The sequence below is a fragment of the Dysidea avara genome, chromosome 9 (genome assembly GCF_963678975.1).
Source record: "Dysidea avara chromosome 9, odDysAvar1.4, whole genome shotgun sequence".
NCBI classification, from domain to species: Eukaryota; Metazoa; Porifera; class Demospongiae; order Dictyoceratida; family Dysideidae; genus Dysidea; species Dysidea avara.
In genome coordinates, this window is record NC_089280.1 from 23,185,666 (window position 1) to 23,210,652 (window position 24,987).

General features: G+C 37.3%; 1 protein-coding gene across 6 annotated transcripts in view; it reads left to right on the forward strand.

The window, feature by feature from the left end:
* The first annotated feature begins 182 nt into the window (after positions 1–182).
* LOC136266734 (uncharacterized) overlaps positions 183–24,987 on the forward strand; it is a 44,196-nt gene continuing 19,391 nt past the window's right edge. Inside the window, exons 1-9 of one of the 6 annotated variants that reach the window (XR_010706249.1) lie at positions 183–397; positions 6,502–6,727; positions 6,806–6,985; positions 7,031–7,164; positions 7,213–7,323; positions 7,373–7,420; positions 7,475–7,525; positions 7,575–7,659; positions 7,714–7,902. Coding sequence is in view for 1 of the 6 variants with exons in the window: in XM_066061756.1 (XP_065917828.1) it covers positions 321–397; positions 14,798–14,923; positions 14,981–15,087; positions 23,993–24,121 (439 nt within the window). In the remaining 5 variants the exon portion in view is untranslated. Of the gene's footprint in view, positions 398–3,458; positions 6,253–6,501; positions 6,728–6,805; positions 7,165–7,212; positions 7,324–7,372; positions 7,421–7,474; positions 7,526–7,574; positions 7,660–7,713; positions 7,903–14,797; positions 14,924–14,980; positions 15,088–23,992; positions 24,122–24,987 lie in introns of those variants that run through there. The other 5 variants (XR_010706248.1, XR_010706246.1, XR_010706245.1 and 2 more) reach the window with 5 other exon arrangements.

Genomic DNA, 24,987 nt, shown 5'->3' on the forward strand with positions numbered 1-24,987 from the left:
AACCGCAGTACATCCTTTCGTGAGTAGCTATACTGGTATGATAAAAAGAACGGAGGCGAAATACCATGTGAATGTGGAGGTCCGTATACGGATCGTCCGTATACCATATTGTTAAATGAGCGGAGGTTACATGCTATGAATACTCGTGACCATGTAAGTTTTGTCAGCAGCTTTCAGTTTCATCTTACGAGCCAAGTACCTTATAATTATGGTGTATTGATATCAGTTGATAGAAACCTTTTAAAAATACTGGAAAGTCACCGGCATCCCAATTAGTGTAGCTACTCTGAGTGCCTGCCAGCAGCGTTAACTGTAGCACGATGAGCTGGCAACGCACACTAAGATTTTTTTTGGTTATTATTGTATTAGAAGGACACCAAGTCGACTCTACTCACGGGTAAGTTTAATACATGTTTCATTTTAAAAAGATAGCTGTTAATCAGATAAGTGACCTAGCTAGATATAGCCATGAACTGAGCTGGCCCGCTTATAGCTAGCTATATACCTGGCCCTTTCAAAGCAAAACAGCTGTTATTATGGGGATCCACCTCAATACGAGGACTCTTCTTGATGCATGGGGTATTGGTTGATCATACTCAGAATAGGTTTATTGGGCTTAGATAATAGACTTTGACCATTTAGCTAGATTGAAAAAAAGTTGCATGCAAAGTTAAGCTACGCATACAATGATGAACTTTAGTACATAGACTATACATATGTATTGTAATTATCATGTACCACTATCTTACATGTATGCCATGCAGCTATTACCATTGTAAGTTTAATTTATTAAAGATTTGTTGTTGTTTAACTGCATGCTAATGTAATTTACTATACAGTTGCTAGCTAACTGTATTACACAGATATATGTGTAAAAAATTAGTAGTGATTGTTACTACTAATTTCTGCCACAATACTCGTGACGTTCATTATACTTTTGTAGTGACTTTTAATTTAATGAATGTCACTACACAAAAATAGTGAGTATTATGGCAGACATTAGTAGTGACCTTCACTAGTTTGTTTTTAGTATAGCAGCACAATCCGAAAATCACACACTTTTTCATAAAGTGTAGTATTCCTTATGACAAAATTTTTTTGATATAGTGCAATTGCAGATTTGACCTTTGGCAGCCTTTAGGGCCATTTTTGTCCAGAAATTTGATAATTTCTGTCTTTATCTCCGTGAGACATTAATTAACTTGTTAAAACATGGTATACCAAAATAAGATGTTGTTGAATGAAACAACTTAGTTTTATTTAAAGTTAATAGGTGATTTCATTCCAAAGTTATGATCATTTATATTACCCATGAATTTTGAGATAATTTACCTCCCATGGATGATTTACACCTCAAGGGCAGGTAAAATCAAAGAATTGTACAATCATAACTTCAAAATAGAATTAACTTCAAATAAAAACCAATTACTTATTATGTTCAACAAGATCTTTATTTAGTACCATGTTTTACCACATCAATTATGCCTCAGGAAGATCAAGACAGAAATGGTCACCACAAAGGTCACCAGCGGTCAAATCTGTGATGGCACTATATCAAAAAATAGTAAAAATACATATGATCATAAGGAATATTATTTATGTGGAAAGTTTCATGCTTTATGAAAAAGTGCATGATTCAGCTAATTTTGGGGGTTACACTGCTATACTATGTGCTTTTCTAGCAAATAAATGAAACCGTGCAGCCTAACAAAATCTTCATGGAACCAGTATTAGTAGAGAGTCCTTCAAAATGACCAAAATGTTTCAAGTCCTATGAATATAAAACAGGAATCCTCCTTGTACCACACCTCCAACAGTTGAAATCATTTGACTGGTTTTGGGCTTGGTTTACATATTGGTATAGGGTTGTGTGATGGACAGAACTAAGCTTATAGACAATAACAAAGTAACTACTGAGGGCATTTGGAAACAGTGGAAATTGGAAACTGATGGAAAACTGAAATTGGTCAAAAACTAGTAAAATGCATGGATACTAGTGTTCACCTTTACACAGAGCCCAGCTCTATGATAAGACCATGCATGCACCTTTATGTGACTACATCATTTACTATAGGTTTCACTGAAACTATACATATCACGTAAGGCTAACTGCATACTATTCTCATTGTTACAATCACTTCGTTATTAAAAAGATCCGAAACTGAAAAATCTGTGGTATATTTCATGAGTTTGTGTACAAGGTCATCTATTGAGATCATTTTACTTTTATCAGTGTAACCAATTATAATTTTGTATAAATGAGATCTAAACTCGAAGTATGTAGCTACACCACATAGAGTTTTTTGGGGCCAGTCTGTGCAATGTTGTGGTTTTATTAACAAGGTTATATATACCTGTAAAACTACCATTATTTAATTAAAATATTTTATAGTCACGTACAGCCTGACTACTTTTCTTATCATTGGGTACAGGAAAACACAAGATAGAGAATCCTTTCCCCGTACAAAAAGCCATTATAGTAACAATGTACAGTATAATTATCTAGTTATTAATAACCTTATGAATAGTCCCAAAAAGCTATTATGGTACAATTCATTATCTTGTAAATTGAGACTGTGTGTTGGATTCATAGGTGCTCCTACACATCTGTTCATTAAATTGAGGTACTAATAAAAATATTGAGTTAACTGATTGGTCCTACTTCACATGCCCACTATAATGAAGTGGTCTTATTATAGAGGCGGTCTTGTAAATAATTGCTATATTAGGAAAAGTTTTGACTAAGTTCAGTTTTTCAGTTTCCATTTTCAATTTCATTTTAGCTACTGTTTGTTTGCCAGCAATTATATAGTATAGGGTATGGCTTTTACAGGAACCCAAAAGCCCTTGAAGTGCCTAGTTTATCATGCTTATATGTATGTCTAGCACTATATTTTGGTATATAGGAGTTTACTAATGCTGAATTGTTGTACAAAATATTTCACAATCATGCAAGTGTATGGAAAATTGAGAAATTTATAAACTAGTAGGGATCATTGCAATAAAAAGTACTTAGACAAGGAAGCCAAATTGCACCTGACATGCAAGTTAATCTTGCTATTGTTGCTAAAGTAGAGATTAAATTTGCGCATCAGGTGTAAAAATGGCTACCATAATTCACTACATTATTCTTCAGAAAGTAAATATTTTCTATTTATTTAACATTGTATGGAATTTATTATCCTGGACTGCTCTATTAGAGTATCTAGGTCTTTTGCAGTACTGGCACATTCTTTGATACTTGAATCAGCTTTATATGTCTTTATAAGTTTAAAGCCAATAGCTACAGTAATGAAGACAGTTATGGTTAGCAGCTATGTAACTATGCATTATATAGTTGTGTAAAAATTGACTAAAAGGTTTGAATAATTTTTGTATATGAAACTTATTTTGCGCATGAAAAGCAAATTTGGTAGTTTATGAACTCCTTGCACTTAAGTGTTTATATATAATTATGTTTTGTATGAATTTGAATATTTCAACCAAAATGCGTGTCTGTAAAATACAGGTATAGTGCTACACCATGATAAATGGTTTTAGTTAATGCATCGTCACAGGTGAAATGTTGGTAAGAGAATAATTATAGCATGAGTTGAAGCTACGTACCATAGTGCTTCATCTCACTACCATACTTTGAATGCTAACATGCTATATTTCTCATATAGCACAGGCAAGGCAATGATTTAATGGTCATAGAGAACCATCCTCAACCTGAGATAAACAGCATGCATGAAATAATTGGAAACTTGTTGAACATTCTTGAAATCCATAAGATTCACCAGTGTGCCACCTTTTCCTGGTAGTTTATTGTCTCAGTGCTCATGCAGTGTTCTATATTGAATAGGTTACTGCAGTCAAACCTCTCTAATCCGATGCTCAATGGGTTTGCTGGATTAAGGAGGTTGTTAGATCATCAAGTCACCTCTGTAATCTGACATTGTATGATGTCTAGAATTATGTCAGATTGTACAATAAATTGCAGGTAAAACTGACCACACAAGGTTTTTATTTTAAAAATGAATCAAAGTTTGCAAGTATTGCAACTTTTTTTCTATTATTGTAAACTGATTAATGCTTTGGTTGCTTAAGAATTAAATCAATCAATGTAAATATGGTTCCACTTGGGGTACTTTGAGATAATAAGTCACCCTCTGGAGTTCCTATGGATTCATATACATGAAACTGATAAGGAGAAAACACCCTGACTGCCTGGCAGACTCCTGCTAGCGTTTGAGCGTTAATCAGATGGCTGCAGGTTGGAGGCTGCCCAGGTCCAGTCATGGATTTTTTTCTCATGTCTCCACTTATTCAAACATACTTTATGCAACAACTTTGGCCAGGGTGTAGGGCCAGGTGTCCTACAGACTTTCAGCGCTTGTGCTGTAAAGCCTTAATAAATAAATAAATTTAAAAAGGATTATTTTATGTGATTGTTTTTAGTGCGGACATTATTCTCTGTTGGATTACAAAGGCTGAAAACAATGTATTACCAAGTTTAGGGAATCAAATTTTGTTTTGGAGTACAGAGTACAGAGGTTGGTTTCTATGCAAAAGTATTGGTAAATGACATTTTGGTTGGACTAGAGAGGATTCTGGATTACACAGGTATCGGATAAGAGAGGTTCGACTGTATCATGTGCCATTCTATACCAGTCCTGATGGTTGTAGAACACTTTAGATTTTTTCACTTTGATCTTCCCTTGCACGTTTCTGTATATATAGCTACTTTTGTTAACTTTCTAATAGCATAATTCATCATTAGTAAACTTCTATGACACTGCATAAAAGAAAAGAATGGTGCCAGACGTATGAGACATGCAACTATGTATATGACAAAACATGCACCGCTATACTACCTGTAACTACATAATAAGCAATGTAGCCATTTCATGTACTGTAGTTTTGTCTATGTTCTGTCCATTTCATAGCCCTACACATGGAGAATAACAGCTTTGGGGTAGTTACTTACAACAAGTAAAAAGTTACTGTATAGTGGAAATATCATAGGCGGCGGAGACACCTTTATGCTGGGGGTCTAGGTTGGTCATGGCCTAGTTGTAAGTCGAAAACCAAAAAAAAAAAAAGTCACTACCTGCTGGCAATAGTTGCCTTCCACCAACTAGACTATATCTCCTTACTATATCTCCTTCTTTATAACTCTACACAAAATAAATACTGTGACTGCTCCATTGAAGTATCTTGATCTTGACTGCTCTATTAGAGTATCTCGAATTATTGATGCTATTGAGCTAGGCTCTCCATCAGAGCTACAGATAAATTTAGGGGGTCTAAGCCCCTCCATGATTTTTTTCACAGGGGCTACAGCCCCCTTGTCCCCCCTGGGAAATATTGTAGAGTGTTTCAAATTTTAAAAGCATGATTAGTGACTGATTACTATGTAACTTGTAACTATTGTAACTGCAACTTAGTTGCTAACAAGTTACAAGTTAGAAGGGATGTATATTAGCGATATCTGGTTAACTATCAAGACACACGGTAGTGTGTCGTGCGGCCCAAGAAGCCGGCGCGTAACACCCGTGAGTGTATTGACAGGAAGAAAGAAAACGCAATTTTCGCACCTCCGTAGCTCTGTACTACCTTGATGAAACAAGACGATTTTTGCTGTGGACATGCCCTCCAACTGCAGCACTCCACATTCCAAATTTGAGCGAAATCGCTTCGCGCGTTCCCGAGATATGCGACTTCAAAAATTGGCTCAGTTTCTTGGTTTTTTTTTCCTTCTTATTTTTCTTTTTCTTGTCGCACACTTACAAAAACTGCTATAAAACTCGAACGCCATATCCGATTGCCTTGAAATTTGGCACACAGAAGGGGGATATAAGGGCGCATCTTGGTACCAACTTTGGCTGGAATACGATAAACAGGCAAAGAGTTATGAGCGATTATGCACGAAAAATAACACCAATATGTTGTCACGCCTACAGGGTAAACCGCGTATGGGAAGAAGCTGGAAATCGGTGGGTGAATAGGTTAACTATTGAACCTCAAACCTTTTGTGGTTTGAAAGAAATCGAGCTAAAAAAACAGGAAGATACAATGAAAAAACCAACAGTGTGTAACAATTACGCAATCGAGATTAGCTAATAAAAAAAACGACTGCTTGCCACGCCTACCACACTGTTAAAACAGGGGAGTAACAGTAACTAGGGGAGTGAAATATTTTACTCTGAAAGGGGAGTTTGGATTACTAGGAGAGTAACAGTAACCCACTAAGGGTAAAGAGAACTCCAAGTAAGTGAAGGCACCAAACTGAAGAGTTCCCATTACCAGCTAGCTAGCTAGTAGCTATAAGGTGAACTCAGTGAGCCAGTATAGCTGAGGCCACATATGAATGACCCACATGCAAGTTATAGCTGTCTCACTATGTTATTTTCTCCATTAACTAACCAGTTCAATTCTAGCCACTCAATGTAAAAAAGGAAAGTGATTATTTAGGCTTCCTTTTCAATGGCAGCCATTTACTCATGTTTTATTTTACAGGCTAACCAAGACATAGTGAAGGAAACAGAGAGTACGAAAACAGGAGGACGAATTGTTACTCAAGAATATTTTGAAATACGTATGTATAATTATTAAATACCATTTCTATTACAAGCGCATTATTTAGAGTGAAGAGTATTACCATAGAAACGGCTTCTTTAACAACAGAACCGTGTTGAGTAGTTGAAAGCGGTTTGCTTCTCTGAGGAATTGTAGTGCTTAAAAGGTGATACTAAATTGTTTGCTTGTTCGTGAATAAGTACTGGACGTTCACTAGAGTCTATCTCGTTCATTGTTTTTTCAGGTACGTTTGAGCTCATATCTGAGTCGTCTCGTGTGACACACCGGTTTATTAAACTGGCTCCAACAGAAGTCACCACTGCTCGTGAGGGTTTAGGTGCCTTATTGTGATACGGCAAAAATAGTTCAAGACTCAGGGAAAGAGAATAAAATTCGGCGGACTCAGTCGTATCCGCACTGACTGGTACGTACAGTATTCACTATTCAGCCCATCCAAACTCACCGCTAGCTACTAGTAGTCAATGTGTAAGAAGTTGAAGACTTGAGGGAGGAGAGGAAAGCCACCTAGCTTAAACATGGCGTACATATCATGTCCGTCTGCCTTCAGTTGACGTTAGCAGCTGGACACAGTGATATTGCCTGGTAAGGTCAGTAGCCTGTATCATTGTCTTTTTACATAATTACATGCAGATTCACTGGAATTAATTAGTAAGATGTATCATCTGCAGTTAACAAGAATCTTTAATACAATGTACATTGTGTGTCTTCAATTTCATCAACTTTCCAAGTTATTCTTGACCTGTAAGGAGATAATGTTTATAGTTACGTAAGCACATATTTACTTTTTTAGCATGGATGTCTCAATGTCACTGAAAACATAGAATTTTTACAACATCCAGTAAGTGTGTTAACATACAGTGACTGTGCATCAATTTGTAAACATATATTACAGGTGCTACAAGAAATCAGTGAACAAATAGACAAACAAAATGATGAACTCCAGGTAGCAAAAAAGTGCTGTTTTGCATGGTAGCAACTGTTTGCCTTTTTAGTTTACACTACCAATGCTGCTGGTCTGAAAGAATTGTTTTTACAACTTTGTTGGCAACTGTGTGTGATGTACCTTCAGCCATAAAGGTAACAAGTATATGATTGTTGAATATTTCTTTACTATACTGCTATTTACTACAGCTGATACCATGTCATGTGGCAGGAAGTAACTCCAGTGAAGTGGCAGTGAAGCATCGTTTGCTGATGATGAAGCCTTACTACTGGTCTCTTTTTTTTCAGAGACTTTCCAATATTATAAAGCTGGATATTGTAAATATTTTGTTACAGTTTTGCTGTATGTCTTTAACATCATTTGAAATTTTATATGGAGTTATTTGCAGAATTTCATGGAGTAAAGGAAACACCTTGTATGCTTATGTGAACTCTCCTAGAGTAACTAGAACTCCCTACAATAGATTTTTCAAAGGGTTTCTGTTACTCCTTTGTGGGGTGTTAGTTACTCTCCACAAAAATATAGGGGTGTTAAATCCTCCCTACACTGGGAACTCCCCTAGGGGAGTAACAGTTACTCCTTATTTTTAACAGTGCAGATAAACCGCTTAGGGTAATGCTTTGAAAATCGTTGTACAGATGGAGTAATCATCTTAGAAAGGCTCATCAATGGTGTAGAAGAATCAGACTTAAAGCCACGGAGTTATAACACGAAATCCAACTTGGTGCAGCAAGTGCGAGATCGAGATACTCTAATAGAGTAGTCATCCTAATAGAGCAGTCACCCTGAAGAGAATTCAAGAGATCAGCTAGAAATTAGAAACCTGTATAGAGATCAGCTACACACAAGTCACCCTGTAGAGATCAGCTAGAAGAAGTTACCTTGTAGGGAGTTCATGCAACTGTGGAAAGAGATAGTTCAGCTAGAAAAAATCACCTTGTAGAGTTCAGCTACAAAGAAACCACCATGTAGAGAGTTCAGCTACAAACAAATCGCCCTGTGGAGAGATCAATAGAAGAAGTTACCTTGCAGAGAGTTCAGCTACAAAGAAACCATCATGTAGAGAGTTCAGCTACAAACAAATCTCCCTGTAGAGAGATTAGCTAGAAGAAGTTACCTTGTAGAGAGTTCAGCTACAAAGAAACCATCATGTAGAGAGTTCAGCTACAAACAAATCTCCCTGTAGAGAGATTAGCTAGAAGAAGTTACCTTGTAGAGAGTTCAGCTACAAAGAAACCATCATGTAGAGAGTTCAGCTACAAACAAATCTCCCTGTAGAGAGATCAGCTAGAAGAAGTTACCTTGTAGAGAGTTCAGCTTCAAACAAATCACCCTGTAGAAAGATCAGCTAGAAGAGGTCACCTTGTAGAGAGTTCAGTTACAAAGAAACCACCATGTAGAGAGCTCAGCTTCAAACTAGTGACCTTGTATAGAGACATCAGCTAGAAGAAGTTACTTTGTAGAGAGTTCAGCTATAAAGAAACCATTCTTTAAAGAGCTCAGCTGCAAACAAATCACCTGTACAGAATTCAGCTACAAATAAATCATCATGTAGAGAGATCAGCTAGAAGAAGTTATCTTGTAGAGAGTTCAGTTACAAAGAAACCACCATGTAGAGAATTCAGCTACAAACTAGTGACCCTGTAAAGACATCAGCTAGAAGAAGTTACCTTGAGAGAGTTCAGCTACAAAGAAACCATTATTTAAAGAGCTCAGCTGCAAACAAATCACCTATACAGAATTCAGCTACAAACAAATCACCATGTAGAGAGATCAGCTAGAAGAAGTTATCTTGCAGATAGTTCAGCTACAAACAAATCACCCTGTAGAGAAATCAGCTAGAAGAAGTTAACTTGTAGAGAGTTCAGCTACAAAGAAACCATCATTTAGAGAGTTCAGTTTCAAACAAATCACCTGTAGAGAGTTCAGCTACAAACAAATCACCTGTAGAGAGTTCAGCTACAAACAAATCTCCCTGTAGAGAGATCAGCTAGAAAAAGTTACCTTGTAGAGAGTTCAGCTACAAACAAATCACCCCGTAGAAAGATCAGCTAGAAGAAGTCACCTTGTAGAAAGTTCAGTTACAAAGAAACCACCATGTAGAGAGTTCAGCTACAAACTAGTCACCTTGTAGAGACATCAGCTAGAAAAGTTACCTTGTAGAGAGTTCAGCTACAAAGAAACCATTCTGTTTATGGCTCAGCTGCAAACAAATCACCTGTACAGAATTCAGCTACAAACAAATCACCCTGTATAGAGGTCAGCTAGAAGAAATTATCTTGTACATAGTTCAGCTACAAAGAAACCACCAAGTAGAGAGTTCAGCTGCAAAGAAATCACCCTGTATAAAATTCTGCCACAAGCAAATTGCCCTGTAGAAAGATCAGTTAGAAGAAGTTACCTTGTAGATAGTTCAGCTACAAACAAATCACCCTGTAGAGAGATCAGCTAGAAGAAATTACCTTGTAGAGAGTTCAGCTACAAAGAAACCATTCTGTAAAGAGCTCAGCTGCAAACAAATCACCTGTACAGAATTCAGCTACAAACAAATCACCCTGTAGAGAGATCAGCTAGAAGAAGTTACCTTGTAGATCGTTCAGCTACAAACAAATCACCCTGTAAAGAGATCAGCTAGAAGAAGTTACCTTGTAGAGAGTTCAGCTACAAACAAATCACCCTGTAGAGAGATCAGTTAGAATATATTACCTTGTAGATCGTTCAGCTACAAACAAATCACCCTGTAGAGAGATCAGCTAGAAGAAGTTACCTTGTAGATCGTTCAGCTACAAACAAATCACCCTGTAGAGAGATCAGCTAGAAGAAGTTACCTTGTAGAGAGTTCAGCTACAAAGAAACCACCATGTAGAGAGTTCAGCTGCAAAGAAATCACCCTGTATAAAATTCTGCCACGAACAAATTGCCCTGTAGAAAGATCAGTTAGAAGAAGTTACCTTGTAGAGAGTTCAGCCACAAAGAAACAAATCACCTGTACAGAATTCAGCTACAGACAAATAATCCTGTAGAGAGATCAGCTAGAAGAAATTACTTTGTAGAGAGTTCAGCTACAAAGAAACCACCATGTAGAGAGTTCAGCTGCAAAGAAATCACCCTGTAGAAAATGCAGCCACAAACAAATTGCCCTGTAGAAAGATCAGTTAGAAGAAGTTACCTTTTAGAGAGTTCAGCTACAAAGAAACCACCCTGTAGAGAGATTAGCTAGAAGAAGTTACCTTGTAGATCGTTCAGCTACAAACAAATCACCCTGTAGAGAGATCAGCTAGAAGAAGTTACCTTGTAGAGAGTTCAGCTACAAAGAAACCACCCTGTAGAGAGATCAGCTAGAAGAAGTTACCTTGCAGATCGTTCAGCTACAAACAAATCACCCTGTAGAGAGATCAGCTAGAAGAAGTTACCTTGTAGAGAGTTCAGCTACAAAGAAACCACCCTGTAGAGAGATCAGCTAGAAGAAATTACCTTGTAGAGAGTTCAGCTACAAAGAAACCACCCTGTAGAGAGATTAGCTAGAAGAAGTTACCTTGCAGATCGTTCAACTACAAACAAATCACCCTGTAGAGAGATCAGCTAGAAGAAGTTACCTTGTAGAGAGTTCAGCTACAAAGAAACCACCATGTAGAGAGTTCAGCTGCAAAGAAATCACCCTGTATAAAATTCTGCCACAAACAAATTGCCCTGTAGAAAGATCAGTTAAAAGAAGTTACCTTGTAGAGAGTTCAGCAACAGAGAAACAAATCACCTGTACAGAATTCAGCTACAAACAAATCACCCTGTAGAGAGATCAGCTAGAAGAAATTACTTTGTAAAGAGTTCAGCTACAAAGAAACCACCATGTAGAGAGTTCAGCTGCAAAGAAATCACCCTGTAGAAAATGTAGCCACGAACAAATTGCCCTGTAGAAAGATCAGTTAGAAGAAGTTACCTTGTAGAGAGTTCAGCTACAAAGAAACCATTCTGTAAAGAGCTCAGCTGCAAACAAATCACCTGTACAGAATTCAGCTACAAACAAATCACCCTGTAGAGAGATCAGCTAGAAGAAATTACTTTGTAGAGAGTTCAGCTACAAAGAAACCACCATGTAGAGAGTTCAGCTGCAAAGAAATCACCCTGTAGAAAATGCAGCCAGAAACAAATTGCCCTGTAGAAAGATCAGTTAGAAGAAGTTGCCTTTTAGAGAGTTCAGCTACAAAGAAACCATTCTGTAAAGAGCTCAGCTGCAAACAAATCACCTGTACAGAATTCAGCTACAAACAAATCACCCTGTAGAGAGATCAGCTAGAAGAAGTTAACTTGTAGATAGTTCAGCTACAAACAAATCTCCCTGTAGAGAGATCAGCTAGAAGAAATTACCTTGTAGAGAGTTCAGCTACAAAGAAACCATCATGTAGAGAGTTCAGCTGCAAAGAAATCACCACTGCCCAAATTTCAAGGCAATAGCTCTTTCCAATCTGAAGTTATCAATTGTCAAAGTTGGCAAATTGTGTGTGGAAGGCCCCTTTTCGAAAATCCAGTCACATATGTATTATATATATAATTTGTACATTTACTGATAAAATATTTAAAGTACATCTACTTCATCTTTTCTTCCTGTAGTAAAGAAAAAAAAATAGGTTAAAAAGATCCCAAAGCTGGCCATAGGCCGGCTTTGGGGTATACAAATACAAAAAGAAATGAAATCTAATCCAAAACAGCCAAGCTGTAAAAAAAGTGTGCGGCCCTCAGAAAGACTATGGTGAAAAAAGATGTGAAATCCAAGGTGGCGGCCAAGAAATGGCTGTGATGGTAAGTTAATGGTAAAAATTTTAATAACGACAATTCAGGTGAATTTTTGTGCCGCTTCACAAAATTTACCTGAATTGTCATTATTAAAATTTTTACCATTAACCTACCATCACAGCCATTTCTTGGCCGCCACCTTGGATTTCACATCTTTTTTCACCATAGCCTTTCTGAGGGCCGCACACTTTTTTTACAGCTTGGCTGTTTTGGATTAGATATATAGTACGTATGTAACTTAGATACAAAGATAACTATCTACCTCTTAACTACACTTGCAAGTCCATGATTTATGCTTGTATGAAGCCATCAGTAGTCAACAGAAACTCCCATTTTATAGTAACTTATTGAAAACGCTTCAGGTCTTACTGAAGACATGTTTTCGGGATTAACTTAACCAACACTTCTGAGGCACCAGTAAGGTAGTGAGGCTGGTATCTGGTCAATACTTTTTGTGGGAAAGTGCTAATTTTTATTATCCATACAATCATACTGTATGATTATTACACCGGACCTCCTTATCAGTTGCTTTTGGTCGGTTTAACTCATCTGGGTTTGTGCACAGTTAATATACTCTATAGAGCCTGATCCTGAGACAGTTGAATTGAGGAACCAATTCACCTTGCACTGAATTCATCAACTTGCCTGGCACTGGATGATATAGTTGTCCATCACTTTTAGTAATTCAGCCATCAACAATGGATTCTATGCTGTTGCTTGCAATGTAATAATTTCTGTGAAACAATAGACTCCAAAAGTCATGCTCTTCTCGAAATTGCCGTAATCCCTGTCATAGTTATTAAAAAGATTTCTTATGTGATGCCATGCATTAAAGCTGCTGTGAAGGCTATCTAGATTATGCAATGTATGTATCTTGTTAATTACAGCAACGGAAATCTTCCTGCATGGGAAATTTTGAATAGGTGCATACCCATCCATGAGGCTATGCCACTGACATGAAGAAGCACGTACTTTATTAAATGCTCAATCCATGGGTATTGTTTGGAACATTGTTTCTTATTGTAGATTAAAGCTAAGGTGGTGTTTTAGTAGGATTCTTGACTGAATAATTATGTTGTGTTAAAGTAATGCCCTGACATATTTTACCTTCTTCAAAGTGGTTAATACTTACAAAAATAAGATAGGTTTTCCATACTATCTAGTGTTTACTATATACGTAGGTTTCCTTTCTCCTTTAAAACATTCAGAATTGGATTTTTAAATGAGTATATATACTAGATAGCTCTTTTGATCTATGTAGCAATAAACTATAGGTGGAAGTATAGGGGCATACTGCGATTTCTAGATTCTCCCCTCCAATACAAACTATAGTATGTCTTACTATGAATTTTTTGCACTCATGTCTGCATGCATATATATTATATAGTTGCTTCTCAGTGATTTTGTGTTCCCAATTTCACTTGTTTTGCTGTTTCTGTTGCATGGCTATGTATGCAATCAAATGTAGGCATAATATTATTTCTACTCTACACAGGGACTAAAATAAGGGGCTAGTTGTGGCCAAAAAGCTAGTTGTAAATGACTTTTGGCTAGTTGTAAATGGTGATTTGATTAGTTGTAAAAGTCAGACAGTAACTAAATAGTAAGCTGCACCACAGAAAATAATAAAGTCAAAATTACATACATGTGCTGTGCATGTTTACAAGGATTTGACTAAAAGTACCTCAAGATCCAGTCTTGAGATTGCCATTTTCAAAAATTTTCCACTTGTAGTCAACTAAAATTGCAATTTATAGTTATGGTCATTTTCACAGTCCACGAAATAATTGCCTTAAAATCTTATAAATCAATGGTTTGATCTAAAGAATTGACTTGTACGTCACTGTAATTTTGTTTGCTATTTCCTAGTTCCAGGTCTCAGTCACTTATCTCAAATAATATTGTTTCCAGATTCAGTCTTACCACAATTATGTTTCAACTAGCTAAATATGCTCCCACACTCCCCTGAAATCCCTTCAATCATTCCCTTCACTGACATTTTGCTACACAACAATTGTACAATATGTAAAGAAAATTTTGGTTATATGTACTACTACCCTTTTTCCCCAGTCTCAGGTTTGGGCTAGTTGTAAAACATAGTTTTTTAAAGCCACTGCTGTACATCCAACATTGAACATTTAAAGTATTTCTCATGTAGTAGTTAAGAATTTAAGGTTTTACTGCATCCTTAGTTTGTCACAGTAGAGACTCCACTCTGTGATGAATTTACTGCAAGCAAAGTCCTGGCTCATTGTACTCTGAACAACCACTTCTTAAAGTATGTCATTTTTGTGATGGGATGGCAGGAAAGTGTAGCCCATCTCATTTTATGACTAATATATGCAATCAAATTATCATGTGGGTATTTATCACTGATTTCTAGCTGATATATATATATATATAATATATATATATTTTGAGGGAATAAACCTTGTTATTGTACTTAAAGATACATATATATATGAGCTTTCTCTTATGTAGAATCTGTTATAAAACCACAAGTTCATATCGTATGGTTGCAAATACTTTGTATCAAGTCCGATACCAAAGTAACTATGATGCATACCGATGTGGTAGCTTTGGCTGGAGACGATGCACACGTTACTTGTAAGTTATTTGTATGTACATCATTAAGAAAATAATTAATCTTACCTAATTATATAGTTCAACCAGCTACAGCCAATCTTATATTACCTACAATCAATCCATATATTACACTAATGTAACCATATGCTGTCCTGGCTATGAGGGAGAACCTCCAATATGTCACGGTAAGCCGCTTCATTTTTGTTATTAACTATGTATGTATATAATATGTACAATAGCTGTACAAAACATACCATGTATTAATTGTAATCCAGTATGCATGTGCTTTGAAAGTCTTCATATTCAAATATAATTATATTAAGCTAGCATTTTCAAAAGAAAATTATGTTAAAAAGGCACATCTGTTCTCAAATAAAATTTTAAGTTCTGCAAAGGTTTCCACTGTGTGATACAGAGAACCCTTGTCATGCTTGCACTTTACTGTATTATTTGTTGTGTTAAGTACTTGTAGAACTCTTGACAGTAAAAAAAATGAGCTGATTAGTTGTTGGGATATGTAGTAATCTGGATTGATGCGACAAGAGTACAGGGACTTGTCAATGCATAGTTGAATGCATGAGAACATGCATAGTGTGATGAATTCATTGCTCAAATTGTATGAAGGAATGCTGTAAAATTGCCAGCTTAAGTCTGCAGGGGTTGTGATAATGTCTGCATTTGTGAACAGTCACTTTCAAGAATTGTAACTCTCCATCAGAGTTTATGAGCTTTTACATTAACTTTTACTCTGATGCAGGTTGCAATTAAATCTGTCTCATTATTAGCTATTGGCTTTAGCTGTAATGTCAATTTACCAAAAACGCCAATCCTAAAGTTACTGGCATTTTGGTCAAAATTAGTCCCTCTTAGACATTGCAAAACATTTAGTATGAACCATTTTTGGCATCAGAGGTTATACTGGACAATATTTGTAACCTATATATGTATGACTGTTCTATTATAATACACTGCACTTGATTGTTCTATTAGAATATATGTAGGGCATATTATTAAATACTTGGTCTTACACTTCATTGTGCAGCAATTTGAGAGAGTTCTCCTTTATCAACTACAGAAAAATTATTTACTGGTGCATATTGCTGAGCAACCAAACAGCCACTGTTCCAAGGAGTGCGGCCCTCCAAAAAAGGCCAAAGGTTATGATTTGTGATGGTGGTGTTTCACAACTGTTTCACCCAGGCATTTATAGAGAGCCATACAGCTTGGCTGTTTTGGTATAGACATCACTTCTTTTTATAATTGCAGGCTCCCAGACCAGTCTAGCCTGTGGCTGGCTTTAAAGCTTTTACCTTGTCTTTTTTTCTTTACTACAGGAATCGTCAAACAGGAAAGGAACCACTATTAATTTTGTGTGTCTATGTGTCTACTGTAAATCAATTTGAACTGATTATCATGTAGCTATTATGTTGACTTGTTACGTAACTGAATCCAGTACAGGATATTATGTAGGCGAACTACCTACAGGGTGACTTATTGCACGGCTGAATGCTGTACAGGCTAGGGTGACATGTTTGTAGCTGAACTCTCCACATGGTGACTTAATTATATATGTAGCTGATCTCTCTGCAGGGTGAATTGTAACATACGTAGCTGAACTCTACAGGGTGACTTGATCATAGCTGAAATTTTTACAGGATGATTAATTTGTAGCTGAACTCTCTACAGGGTGACTTGATTGCATGCAGCTGATCTCTAAGCTGAAATTACACAATGCGACTTGTGTGTGGGAAACAAATGAGCTATTATTCCATTATTTGAATATTTGGTCATCATGACTATATTCAATTTGTTAACACACGTACCATTTGAATATTTGTAAGCACCTCTTCAACTGTGCTCAGATACATGAAACCAATTTTAAAGCTTTAGATAACGAAAAAGTGACAAGTGCCTGGAGTAGAAGTAATACAAATAGTTTTTGGTGCTAAAGAATAATCAAATATTCAGTTATTTTGATCAACATGCAACTAGCAAAATTCTGTTTGGTTCATGTTGAAAAAAGTAAGGGAATTAGCAGAGGTGGATACAGGGGAGGTCAAGGTGGGCTCTTGACCCCCCTCCAAAAATTTTAGTATATATACTAAGATTGAGATACTCTAACAGAGCATTCACTCTATTAATAAAGCGTCACAGTATTAGAGTAGTGTGTAGCAAGCTATGTAAGGATTTTTATGTGTTTTACGATCAGCAATAAATGCATACATAGTTGGTGAGGTGGGAAGCTATTGTCAGCTGGCTATGACCATTTTTTTTGTCTCACCTTACCAAATCAGAGAATGTAGTGCCTCAGTTCATTTTGACCCCTATTTCCATAAGTCTGGATCCGCTCCTGGAATTTAGTGTTCCCAATATATGGATTCATCTGCAATTTGCTTGAGACATTAATTATATGGCTTCAAATACCTGCAAGCATCCTTAAGGTTACGGAATAGTTTAAAATACGTGGGCGGAACAAATTACAAAACCTGCTTTAAACCAAGCAGGGATAAATAATTTCAACAACTGTGTTGTGTTAGCAATACAACTAATTGTGCTTGTTTGTTTTTACTACAGAACAACGACTGTTCCTGTGTGTGTGGTCTACAATAGAGCGATGTTTTATAAAAACACGCTGCCAAAAACCAGACTAACAGATTACTGAATCCTTATAATTTCAACACAAGTAGCTAAACAACTAAAATATCTAGGTCCTGTGGAAGCGATTTTTAAAGTTACTGGTAGTATAGATGTTTTATTGAACTTTTAGTAGTTTTTTCAAGTGCTGAAACAAGCTCTTTGAAGGCTTGTATCTGAGTCACTGGGTAGAAACACGCCAAAAACACTTCCACAGGACCTAATAAATTTAGTATACAGTATCACTATGCCTCAGAAAAGCCAATAGAGCCTATAGCTTTTGCTGTATTTGGCGGCGGAAAAACATGGTAGTGACAGCTGGAGCTGAGCGATGTACGGGCTGGCTTACTTGTGTTACTACAACAAATTGTAGTGTTCCACCTGCCTCAAACTACACTGAGGTATGAAGAGCTTCACCTTCATTTAAAACTTTTCATGCTGCTAGACTGGTTTTATGGGTTTCTCAAAAAGCATCGATAGGCATTCAAAATTTTGAATGATTGCCCGTGACTATACCGTAACCTTAAAAAACAATGTAAATATCGGCCTGAATTTTAAAGATTTGTTCAGTAGCCGGCTAAATCTTGAGCTTTTATTTCAATTGGATATGTAGTCAGACTGTTACAGTTTGTAACATTACCTACCATATGGTTGATATTTAGGACTTTAAGGGAACTGAGTATGAAATTACGAATCTAGGAAGTTTTACTGTTCAGAATTTGCCAGTAGCTGGAGGCTGAGCCCCCAAACCCCTGCACCTATAACTCACTACCAAATCTGTAGTCTCGTCCCCAGCTGCCCACGCGCTCGGTTGCGTGAAGGTCTTTCGCGTGATCGAGCGCGTGGGTGGCTGGGAATGAGACTACCAAATCTGGGGATACACCCCTGTTAATCATAATTGTCGGTTGCTGTACATTCTTAAATTGTCACAGTGTTGTGATGAGGAGAATTTGATTTTCATATATAATAATACATATCTATGTGTGCATGTATGTGAGGAGTATACATATGTTTAGCATTTATAGCCTTTAATTATGGTCTTGTCAGGGGCGGATCTAGGAAAGATGTAGGTGCATCTATACTACTGGGGACTAAGAAAAAGTGGCAACTGGTTGGTATAATAACTAGATAGTGACATAGTGCAAAGTACGCTCAGTGAGACTCAACATGCAGAGCATGAGGGCATGCTTCACTGAATTTTTTCACAAATTTAGTCTTCTGAAATTGAATTTGGTAACAGTTTTGATTGAGTAAGCATAAGCATGTGAGCCACTTTATAACAGAAATTATTATTACCTAGCAGTGCATATTAATATTTGCACAGCATTAGCTGCAGTATGGCTTGAGTTCAAAGTAGGGGTCTAGAAACATAAGGCTTAATTCTGTTAGCTTAAACTGATGCTAATAATACTAAAAATTACTGAATCTATGCGTTCAAAGAGTTTTCAATTTATTTTCACCAGGGAAGGTCAATTACTTATGGTCAGAAGTACCTGAGAAAGCATCCCTTTGGAAAATTGATAATGATGTATTTTCAACAGTATTTTACAGCATGATGATAAGGAACTGGATATAACAGGGGCGGATCCAGGATTTTGCTAAGTGGGGGTGCACACAGGTAGAAGTGACTCCACAGTGTGCGAAGCACACTCCACGAAATGCGAAGTGTGAGCTTTCCAGGGGGGTCTGGGGGGGTGCTCCCCAGGAAATTTTGAAAATTCAGTAACGTTCTGATATTGAATTTGGTGACAAGTTTGACTGAAATTTGTTGATAGTTCAAACACTGGAAGATACTGGATTAAAAACCAGAATTAGTACAAAGGCCCAAAGGAAATTTTGAAAATTTAATGTTCTAAGATTGATGCTTAGAAGACTATTTTTAAAATTAATAATTATTTAAATCATTAATGCTCCATTCAACATTATTATTTGCACATAATTGCAATTCATCACCTCTTTGAAAGTTATTTCATCAGAAATTAACAGATTTGTAATTTGAATACGACACCTGAATGCGAAGAAAACTATAGCATTGAAATTTGATAGCTGGCCTGACAGTTATAAGTTGAAATGTTCAATTTTGCAGGATTTCTGTTTTTCATGTATTGCGCTTAACAGCTCTTTATTGCCAGTGGCTTATTGTTCACTCTGAAACAAGCGCTACGCTACGAGAAGCCATATAAACACACGCGATTCAAAGGTCTAGTGTTTGTTGTTGTAAAGCTTATTACAGTCTAAGATAATTTCTACTAAGATTTGTAAATGCCTATGAAAATTCAATGCTGGAGGCATGAATGATACTGAACTGTAGTATAAAGTCTATAAAGAAAATGACTTTTGAGAATGATTTTGTGCTAATTTTGGCTGAAATTAAGTTGAAATTTTTAGAATTAGCATAAGGGTCCCCTGTGCATCACAAAAATTAAGCATATAGATAATCCTGGCATTTGACGTGCAGCTGCATCTCCAGAAAATTTCTATAGTCACTAGGGTGTGGATAGAGTCTTTAATTCAATTTAGAACAGGTGTTTTAGTTGTTTAAAACAACAAACAGTGTTTATAATAATGTTAATCTTGACTGTTTTATTAGAGTAAATGACTGTTCTATTAGAGTATTTCGGTATCTAAACGTAGAGAGTGCTCTATCCCACCTAGTTCCCCCTTGTGCTATGTCAATATGGGTAACAATTTGCTACAGACACAATTATTATATTACACATATAAATTGCATAAAAGTGTTTGAATTATGTCTAAAGCGCCTAGCTATGTTCAATGAGCAATGCTATAAAAAAATTCTGAAGGGGGGACACTGGCCCCCCTGGATCCGCCCCTCTATAATACGTATATGTGAAAGCATAGCCGCGAGTGCTATATGAAAAATAAAGTACGAGGCCAAGCGCCGAGTACTTTATTTTTCATATAGCACGAGCAAGGCTATGCTTTAAATGATTTATGGAACTTTCTAGTCGTGTAGCTTCACCATACACTAGGACTCGTAATTAACAAGCGTTGCACGAACTATTAGCAGCCTGAATGCACACAAACTAGTTTAACAAAGTAACTCACGCGTATTTCACCATAGTTTGGCATAGTAGACGTTCATTGTGTCTTTTGGCAGGTTTTGCTCGCAACCCACAATCGATTCTATTGTGAGTCACATGGTGAAGTATTTCCGTGATATCTCCAGGAATTGTCCGTTTACATTAACAAACGTAACAGCAATGTTACCTTCTCCCACCCATGATCGAAGCATTTAGGTATGTCTATAAAAGCAATCCAGTGGTGGAACTCGTATCGGCTGGGGTGATTTTCTCATAGACTATGTATTAGTATTATATAGAATAGTTATAACTATTACTTAACAAAAGATAAAGTCAGTCAAATGAGCTAATCCTACCCTCTGCACAAACAAGGTCAATAGCTGCAGACTCTTTAAAGCTAAAGTGATGGTAGGAAGATCTAGAACCTCTCAAACAAGTGATGGCTGCACGAAGTAGTGAAAAACTCAGTTTACATCTTAACCAGTGCAGGGTCATGCTGTAAGACTGTCCATTTTTTTCTGACAGCAGAGTGGCTATTCTCTTGTACACTACTGTGGCCAGGGGGTCCCATGCCTCCAGTACATGAAAACACTAAGGGAGAGAATGTCCCATGCTCCACCTCACGGATCCTTTCTTCATATTTCCTCTTCTTCTCTAGCTCCGCACGCCTGTAACACTGGGGTAAAGACACTGAACAGTGTGTGGGAGCAAAAGGATTAAACACCTTTACATCAAAGTATGCCTTCTGACTGCGTTCCCAAAAACCATTGGCCACAACATCAAGACGGGCCCCATCCTCAACATTAGCTCAGCGCGGCGAGGCTATCAGCCTTCACCGGCTTGGGTGATTAGTCGTACTGGCGCGAGCCCCGTAGGCTATTAGCCTACACTAAGGCACGTGGGCAACTGTGCTTTATTGCTTGAATAAAGCACTCTTTGCGGTGCAATAAAGCACTCTTTGTGGTCAACGAAGCAGTTGACCGGCTGAGAGTGTACTTTATGAAATTTAAAGTACACTTTTTCCTTTGATCTCGCCCACGCAAAGTTCTATAAACCTATATAATAATGTACTTTCAAATGCAACATACAAGTAGAAGGGATGCATACAGTGGTCACACTTTATTTTGGTCTAAAGCTGGGAAAATTTAGAAACTGTGTGGAGCTTGATTAAGTACTGTAATTTCTTGGGTACATGCAGTTTCAATGGCAGATCCAGGATGGAGCATTTGAGGCAAATCCCCCCCCCCCCCCCCCTTACATTGTGGAGGAGCCATACTTGTGATTAAAATACTAAACTATATGCCAGGCCAAGATCAGATTATAAAACTCATGAAAATATGCACATTTACTAGCATTTATTATGAATTCACCTGAAACTAAAGCAAACCAAAGTCAAAGTAGCTATGAAATTGTCACCCAGCACCTTCGTACATACTAAGCGCTTCTAAAATAATTATCGTGTTGTGTAAGACATTCAGAGCCTTTAAAACAGCTTTAAAAGGCCAAAATAGTAAAAATCAACAGTGAGATACTACTAAGAGGTGTATTATTTACTGTTTCAAAAATACAGCAACTAACAAGAGGATCTGGCTCTCCTTAACTACTTACAACTTGCCTGTTTGTGCCCCTCCCCTTGCCAGGTCCTGGATCCACCCCTGAGCTTGGGTGCACACAGCTGTAGCCCTGTTAATTTTATCTCCAATTTTATAGATACTTAAAATTTTTAACCCAAGCATCAAGTTTGCAGCTAATTACCCACTACGCCACTTACATGTACACATTAAACCAAAAGAAGTTATTTGCTTTACAAAAAAAGAATTGATGTTTTATGATTCACAGTACATAAAATGTATAGACTTTAACTTTTATGCAACTGGTATTGTAGGATGTTTGGTATAATGGTGAGATAGCAGTGCACATGCACAGGTGAAGATGAAGAGGTTCAATTTTAGCTCACATACTGGTTTCTGTTCCTGTGGTTTTACTGCTAATATATAATTTGTGACCAGATTTTACAAAACTGATCCAAATCGCACATCTGGCAAAATCAAACTAACACCTCCAGTGAATAGCTACACTATTGTAGCTACTACTAGTTTTGACCCTGTGTACTACTCAAACTACTCGAGGCTGGTTTTAACAGACATCTTTTTTGGCTGGGGTGGAGTGCTCGAATGGCAGTTTCAGGCCATGTGAAAGACCTAGCTTGGCAAGAATCAGTGGTTTACTGGTGGACAGCCTGATAAAGTTGGCCGAACGTTTTTTCTGTTGATTTTGCTACATATCAGCCACTAAGGAGCCAGCACAGCACTGTAATCTCGTGTCTGGACTTCAATCGTGGTCTGCCTCTATTTTGTTTGAAGTCTATCTCTTGCCACCACCCACACTCTCCCCCCCACCATCCTCCTCCTCAGCCCTTTATGAGCACTCGTGATACTACTTCGCTAGTTCAACTGCTCAGATTTGCTATCTTATTTGACTGGAAACTCTATGAGTAGCTACAAGTACTGGACATGGTCTGAAAGGTAATAGTTTGATGCATCCATTGCGTAAATTCCATATACGTGCTTGCTATCCTTGGCAAGTTATACTGACTTGAATTGTTTATCACAAAACTTATAATGTGCGATTTGGATTGTTTTTTCCAAAATCCAGTCACATTTGGTAATTTCCTAGAAAAGATTAGCTCTTCTCTCTCTTCTTGCTCTTTCCATCGTTTCATTTCCCACATACAGTGTGCTTTAGATGCAATTGCAACTGTACTGTAGCTACTATTAGCCTTATAGCTAGTACATATAATATTATAGTAAAGTTTTGAAGGGGGTGCTAAATCCGCTCTTGCTTGTCTTTGATATGACCCTGTCATTTTACGAATAGTATGTGGATCTTTACACATATGACACAAAGTAATATATTTTGTAATTTTATTGTAGTTGAACACAGGGGCGGAGGAAGTAGTCGATATGAGGGGGGGGGGGGGGGGGGGGGGGGGGGGCTGGGCTGACCCAGACTTAGTCTCTGGTTTGGTATTGTGAGACCAAAAAAAAAAAAAAAAAAGGTTGCAACCAGCTGACAATAGCTGCCCACCTCACCAGCTATGCATTCATAGCTGATAAACCGCTTAAAAATCCTTACATAGCTCGCTACACACTGCTCTACTACTGTGACTGCTTTATTAGAGTGACTGCTCTATTAGAGTACCTCGATCTTTATCGCGGTTTCAGCCCCACTCCAAGAAGGATAACTTCGGCGTAGTATCATTGTGAGGGGGGCTTTAGCCCCCTAGCCCCCCCTTTCTGCCGCCTATGGACTTGAACATGAGTTCCAATTGCTATAGTCCAATGTGTATATGATGTGTCTGTATGTATACAGGATGTATGTATTTATATTTCTTCATGTGCACACATATACATAGATATCAATGAATGCGCCAGCTCCAATGGAGGATGTCAACACAACTGTACCAATACTATTGGTAGCTACTATTGTACATGTGCCAATCCTACTGGTTATACTCTCAATGAGGATGGTCACAATTGTACTGGTAAAAATTTATTTATTTAATTATGTGGTAAATGAATATAATGGATTTACAATCATCATGATTGCACAACTCTCTTATTATAATACTTCAAGTTAGATGATTGACTGCATATTCAGAGAGAAAGTTCGATAACTTAACGGTAGAAGGGAAGAATGGGTGTTAATAAGAGTTAGATATTGCTGACAGCTGAATATATTTTAAATCTATCATGTATTTCAGTATTGCTCTGTTGGATTTCTTGCCATGTTTGCCTGGAGGCATGTTGATCAATTTCAGAAGGGAGATGGTGACCTAGTGATTAGCTTGTTTGGATAAACATTTGTGTACACCTCTTGAACATTCCAAGGGAAATTTTGTCATGGAACCGACTAGACCTGTAGATCCTTTCAAAACATTATCCATAGCCACTGCAGATTCTGAACTTCTGCCACACTAGCAGTCAGTAGGCGTTTACCTGAGCCCCACAAAAAACCCAGTAATATCAAAGAGGTGAGCACATGTTCACTCCCAATGGTTTTGTACTGGAACAAGCATGTTTTCATGTTGTAAACATGTTTGCATGTCTGAATGGTCCATACTAAATGTATGGGATATTTTTAAAGTCTCATAACTCACTTGTTCTTGCCAGTATCAATGTGCTTTTTTGATGCACAGTTCTGGCATGTAAAGGGCGTCATAGTGCTACTAAACATTTAGGCAGCTGACACATGTAACAAGAGTTGTTAACAAGAAAGGAGGGCTCAGGTGAATGCAAACATATAGTTACCACTTTTAAATTCTACCACTTTTATATTCCAAGCCAGTTCACCATGTGCATTCCTACTTCTTAATTCCAACAGTGTTTCATGAACAGATTGAGTTATTGA